Genomic DNA, 7179 nt, shown 5'->3' on the forward strand with positions numbered 1-7179 from the left:
TATCTATCTATCTATCTATCTATCTATCTATCTATCTATCTATCTATCTATCTATCTGTCTGTCTGTCTATCTATCTATCTATCTGTCTGTCTGTCTGCCTGTCTATCTGTATCTGCATATGCATATATGTATATATATGTAACATACATATATACATTTATACATATATCTCAGCCAATTCTCAACAACCATTTGTGTGCATAATGTGCTCTGTGTGTGTGTATGTGTGTGTGCATGAATTCACTTCCTCCAATAAAATCTAAAGGAGGAATTTGAATAGTAGTGGGATGGCAGTATTCACACATCTGTTCCTTATACATAACACGCAGTCTTATCTCCCTCTCTGGGCTACCAGCTATGCCTGGAATGCTCTCCCTCTTCACATCCATCTTATACAATCCTTCACTTAGTTCAATATGTAGCTCAATTATAGCCTTTTATCCAATGCTTTTGCTGATCCCTAAAACTTTTAGTTTCCCTTCTTCCTAAATACTTGATAATTATTTTGGGTTTATTCTGCATTACTTATATATGTACATGTTGCTTCCCTGGAATGAATGTAAGTTCCTTGAAGGCAGGGACTCTCATTTTCTTCTCCCTCCTCTGTATCTTCTATGCTAGAACAGTAACTGGCATAATTGTGAATAATAAGTGGTTGTGATAGATTGATTGACAAACAGAAAACTAATTCCCTTTGTTATGGGAATATGTTTTGCCAGTGGGAGTTTATTTTTCAAACTGTGGTTTCCTACTCATTGGGTTTCATGAGGGTGGCATAATCTGAAATTCAGTACAAAAGAAAAAGTGCACAAAACTGGGAGATTTTTTAAGGGCACATTATTCACTGAAGTTTAGAAATCTATATTTAAAAGTACTCCTAAAACCCTAAACTGAAGAAAATATGAAACCATCAGTACAAACATTTCAGTCTATTTCATGCATAGAATATTAAAGATGGCAGAAATCTTATAGATTATCCAGTTATCCCATCTAACCATTTAATTTTACATATGAGGATCTGAAACTGAGAGAGACATAGTATCTTGACCAAAGTTGCATAGCTGGTAAAGGCAGGTCCAAGACTTGAACCCTGGACTCTTGACTATGGACCTAGTGTTCTTTATACTGCTTTTTTGTTCTGCAATATTTACAAAGGTAATTTGGAGGATTCTTTTACCACTTATGTTAATAAACTTATCACCAGATAGACTCATCACCAGGAAACATCATCATGGAAATTGTTTCAGCTTTGCCACTCATACCTCATCAATACCCCCAGTTGCTTTTGCCTCTCTGATTGTAAGGCAGAACAACAACAACAACAACAACAACAAAAAAAAAAACCTCTTCCTCTAGACACATTTGTAAATGGCTCTAAATAATAGCTATCTCTTCATTTGTCACTGGCTGCTCTGATTGGTTTTGACTCTTCCATCATTCTTATAATTCCTCTTTGCTGGGTACCTTCCAGAACACCCCCAGTCCCAGCTTTGCAGCTTCCTTTTGTGTTTTGTCTTCTCCTATTAATTAGATAGTAAGCTCCCTGAGGACATGGACTGCATTTCTTTTTCTTATTTGTAGCCTCAGCGTATAACACAGTCCTGAGCACATAGTTGGGGCTTAATAAATGTTGACCACATTTTTATTGTATATTGATGTAATCCAGAGAATAATATATCTGCAAAACACATTGTTAGAGTTCCAATAGCATTTTTATTATCACATCATTAACAGGGAGGAGATAGTTCATTCATGAGCCATATCACTAGTCAGTAGAGAAGTCTAAGTTAAGGGTTTGAGATAAAGGTAAGATCAAATCAGTCTGATCTGGCATTTTTAGTAAAAGAAAAATAAAGACTGTGGCATCTGAAAAAGAACTTCTTACTATCTAAAAAACAGCTGAATCACTACTTTCACATTAAAAAAATGAGAGACATTATTGGATAATAGATAGAGGTTTAGCTTTGGAGTCCAGACAATCCATATTTGTGATATATACTGATACATACTGGTTCTGTGATCCAGGACAAGTCACTGAACCTCAATTTGCCCCTAGCTAGTCTTAAAGATTATAAATTTCAAAGCAATTACCAGGTAGAAGGAATTTCCTCATTGGGTGTTTCCTAAACCAATGAGATCTTAGATTCGTTTGTTTTAAACAGTTAAAAAAATTTAAGCACTTTGAAGGTTATTACATAGACAATGCCTGTTTTGGAGTTACAAAATAACCATATACTAAGCCAGAATGTCAGCTTTTTATTTTTTCCCTTGGTCATACTCTCTAATACATGCAAAATATTAATTTGGTTAATTGTTAATTAATCTGCTCAACTGATGCTTTCCCTCCTCTCCTCACCCAACTGACAAAAAATATTGGTTATTATAGCACCCTGTGAACACATATAAGAAGTACATATCAGAGGGAACGTTATAAACATTTTATTCACTTTCCTGGGATTTCTTAAAATTTTTTCTTTGTTCCTAAACCTTGGCAGGTAAAAGCAGCTGTGTCATTTAAACTGACATATATGGAAAGTTTACCCCATATTTTCACAATCTTAGTGAGCTTTCTGAAAGGGAAATTATTTTAATTTCTAAAGAGTTGGAATTTCAATGCTATACCTGCAAATGACTATTGTTTAATACTTACTGTCCCATGAGAAAGTGAGGTAAAGCAGTTAAAAAACTTCCAATTCCAGTAATGAAACACCCAATTCCAATTATTCTTGGTATGTGTGATTTGGCTCCAAAATGACTCACCAGTGTAATCACCAGCAAATTGCCTAGAAGTAGAATAATTGCATTTAAGTATAATTCAGTTCACTCAGTATGACCTGAGCATTAGCTATGTGAAGGCTTTGTTTTTGGTAGGCATTGGAAAGAATACAAATGAAGTATAAAATACTGCAGCTATTATTTCTGTCCTCAAGGAGCTTAGAATCTAACTGAGGAGACAAAACTAACAAATTAAACAAAACAATTGTTTAACTGTGTTGTCCTAAGTATAATAATAACATTGCATAGTCAGAATTTAAATAAGGGAAAGGATAATTATGGAAATATTCATGGAAGTGGTGAGATTCAAACTGAGTATTGAAGGTATAATAGGATTTATTTGAAGAGAAAGGACATTAGGATAGGTTCATGAAAAAGATGAGAAGGAAGATGACATATTATTTAGTGATCAAATGGTTCAGCTGACTGCAGTTGAGCAAGGAATGCCAAGTCAATAAACAGCCAAAGTCTAAGGGTAGACTAATTTAACTGGCCAAATTATGATGGTGTAATACATAGGATCAGTGGCACCAAAACTGAAAGAAAGATGTAATTGAAAGAGAAAAACAATGCCAGAATGTGATCATCTATTTCTGTGTAAATAATCCTTGGAATATAAACCTGACCTTCCAAGGGATCTGGTAGCTTGATTGGTTATTATTGACTTCTGTATATGTCAATATAATTTTCTTGAAGTTAAAAAAAACAGCCAGAAGGAGCACAAAATGAATGAATGAATGAATGATAATAACATAGCTGCTACCCATTGACATCCTAACCATGGGCAAGGTGTTGCAAAGAGTGAAGTACTGAATATTGAAAAAAACAGGTCATGTTTGTTAATGAGACTCACTTTTGCAATCAAGGCTAAAACATAGTCATTGTCTGAAGAAGTCCAGATAAGTCTTAAGATATGGCATAGTCATTATACAGTAAAAAAAAAATCTACACAAAAAAATTTTGCGTAGTTTTTTACATCCAGTGTTACTGGAATTCTTATCCCTACTGAGAGAATGATGGTCTCTTAAAAGTGAATTGTTTTGCTTAAAAGCAGAATTGTTCAAAAAAATCATAGAAATTCAAAAATGAGATGCAACATGACCCTCTATTATATTACACATCACAAAAAGATTATAAGATTTATCCAAAAGATATGAAACACTTTTCAGTGACCTGGGAATTCCTATGATTTAAACTTTTGAAATATATATGACCTAAAGTTAGGGCTACATTTTGAAAAATGGACCTATGGTGAAAAGTATACTTTATATCCAATGTGATAAAAAGTATGTTTTCATGATGAAGAATATGTATCACTATCTCCATGCCAAATCAAATGAAATAAGTCCTTGCCATTTATTTTGTAGAGTAAGTAGTTTAATAAATTATTTTGTTGTTGTTGCTTATTCACTCATTTCAATTGTGTCTGACTTTTTGTGACCCTTTTTGGGGTTTTCTTGGCAAAGATACTGGAGTGGTTTGCCATTTCCTTCTCCAGCTCATTTTACAGATGAGGAAATTTAAGTAAATAGGGTTAAGTGGCTTACCCAGGGTCACACAGCTAGTAACTGTCTGAGGCCAGATTTGAACTCAGGTTTTCCTGACTCTAGGCATGGTGCTCTTCCCACTGTGTCACATAGTTGCCCCTCTAATAAATTATTTTACACTAGTCACAGATAATTCAGTACTTTCATGTACAAACTCAAGGAGCTTACATACTATTTATTATCAATAGAAATTAGGAATATAGGAAGAGGAATTAATAAATAATCATAGCAATAATAGATAGCATTTCTGTAGCACTTATTATGTGTCAGGCACTGTGCTGAGTACTTTACAAATGTTATGATTTTATTACCACAAAAACACTGGAAGGTGGGACATAGGTGTGATTATTATCCCCACTTAAATATGAGGAAAATAAGGTAAATAGAGGTTAAGTTACTTGCCCAGGGTCATACAGCAAGTAAGAATCTGAGGCTGGATTTGAGCTCAGGTCTTCTTCACTCTAGGCCCAGCACCCTATATACTGTAGTACCTAGGTGCCTGATTTTAACAACAAAACAAATGATTTTTTTGAGGGAGTTTGAATTTGGTATATAAGTTCTTTGTTGGATATGTTGAGTTTTAGATAGAATAAGGAATTGAAATGGGGATATATATATATGATGAATTCAATATGTCCCTGGAAATCAAGTGACAATTAGATTTGGAAGCAAAAGGCCAATGTTTAAAACCTTTTGAAATGAGTGAGCTATTCAATGGACACAGAGAAGGTAAAAGGCAGATGGAAAACCTGTAGTTAGAAAGCAAGTGGAAGAAACAAAGTAGACCATGATGAAATGGTCAAAAAAGTCAGACGAAAACCCTGGTAGGGGAGATTCCTAGAAATATATCTGGAAGTCACTTGAGACATCATCTAGTCCAATTTCTTCAGTTTACAGTTGAAGATACTTAACAGACATTACGTGACCCACTTGAAATCATAGAACTTCTTCTTTTCTGAAACAGAAGTAGAATCTAGACCTCCTGATATACCACATGAGTATTTAAGTTTCAGGAATGAGAACTCTCAGCAGTGTCAAATATATGACAAAGTGAGGAAAAGAAGGGAATAAACATTTATATAGTACCTACTAAATTTCAGAAACTGTGCTAAATGCTTTAAAAAAAACAGATATTTTACTTGATCTTCACAACAACCCTGTGATATAGATGTTATTATTATTCTCATTTTACAGTTGAGGAAACTGAGGCAAACTTAGGTTAAATGACTTGCCCAAGGCCATATAGATAGCAAGTGTTTGAGGCCAGATTTGAATTCATGTTTTTCTGATGAAAGGCCCATCACTCTATCCACTGTGCCAATAGTTGCCGATAAAAGGTTAAAGAGAATGAATATATATGTATATGTATATGTATATGTATATGTATATATGTGTGTATATACATACCATAAACATATATATACACACACACACATACATACATACATATATGCATATATGGAGGAGATCCTTGACAGGTCACTTGTCAGTGGCTTAAATCTACTTCTGAGAAAAGTAGTTAGTGAATTAAATTTATCATAACAGACCTATGATTTATCTCAGAGTTCTATGCCTATGCCTATGCCTATGACAATGTTTACCTCAGAATTCTAAGGAAAACAGCTACTGAGTTACATCTAACTCAGAGTTCTGAGACAGTAGTCACTCTTTTTTCATATGACAAGTTTTAGAAAGAACATTGACATACATGGCATATGTAATCTGCTTCAGTGATTTGCTTATGAAGAATTGGAGAATTTTTTTCATTTGGGTTAATAGCTAGGGAAATAATAGTAGTAATAAAAGTTAATATTTTATCATGGTTTAAGGTTTAACAAATATTTTATTTCTTTTATTTATTTTCTTTTAACAACTATTATCTTATTTTATCCTCACAACCACATTGGGAAATAGGGGCCATTTTTGTACCCATTTTATTCTATTTTATTGTATTTTATTTTTAGTTTTCAGCATTCACTTCCACAAGATTTTGAGTTCCAAATTTTCTCTCCATTTCATCCCTCCCCCCGCCCCAAGATGACATGCATTCTGAATATCCCTTCCCTTAATCTACCCTTCCTTTTGTCTCTGCCCATCTTCTCTTATCCCCTTCCCCTTCTATTTTCCTGTAGGGCAGGATAGATATCTATGCTCCATTTCCTGTATTTCTTATTTCCCAGTTGCATGTGAAAACAATTTTTTTAACATGTGTTTTTAAAGCTTTGGGTTCCAAATTTTCCCCCTTCCTCCTCACTCATCCTCATTGAAAAGGCAAACAACTCAATACAGGTTATACATGTGTAGTCATGCAAAACACTTCCATAGTAGTCATGTTGTGAAAAACTAAGTATATTTCACTTCATCTTAATCCGCCCCCCATTTATTCTATTTTCTCTTTTAACCTTGTCCCTCCTCAGAAGTGTTGGCTTCTGATTACCCCCTCCTCCAATCTGCCCTTCCCCCTGCTCTGTTGTCCCCTTCCCCCCCATTTTCCTGTAGGGTGAGATAGATTTCTCAATGTGAGATAGATACTCAAGGTGAGATAGATACTCAATTGAGTGTGTATGTTATTTTCTCCTTAAGCCAAATCCAATGAGAATAAGATTCACTCATTACCTCTCACTTCCCCCATTTCCCCTCCACCATACAAGCCTTTACTTGTCTGTTTCATGTGAGATAATTTACCCCATTCTACCTCTCCCTTTCTCTTTCTCCCAGTACAATCCTCTCTCACCCCTTAATTTTATTCTCCAGATATCATCCCCTCATCTTCAACTCACCCTGTGCCATTTATCTATCTATCTATCTATCTATCTATCTATCTATCTATCTATCTATCTATCTATCTATCTATCT

The 7179-nt window shown here is 34.5% G+C and overlaps 1 protein-coding gene across 1 annotated transcript in view; it reads right to left on the bottom strand.

The window, feature by feature from the left end:
* Positions 1-7179, bottom strand: part of LOC114025193 (solute carrier organic anion transporter family member 1B1-like) — a 59673-nt gene that overhangs the window by 35067 nt on the left and 17427 nt on the right. Inside the window, exon 4 of the mRNA XM_027838534.1 lies at positions 2652-2784. Within this exon, the coding sequence (XP_027694335.1) occupies positions 2652-2784 (133 nt within the window). The remainder of the gene's footprint in view (positions 1-2651; positions 2785-7179) is intronic.

This window comes from Vombatus ursinus, unplaced genomic scaffold (genome assembly GCF_900497805.2).
Source record: "Vombatus ursinus unplaced genomic scaffold, bare-nosed wombat genome assembly UNPS02014830.1, whole genome shotgun sequence".
NCBI classification, from domain to species: domain Eukaryota; kingdom Metazoa; phylum Chordata; class Mammalia; order Diprotodontia; family Vombatidae; genus Vombatus; species Vombatus ursinus.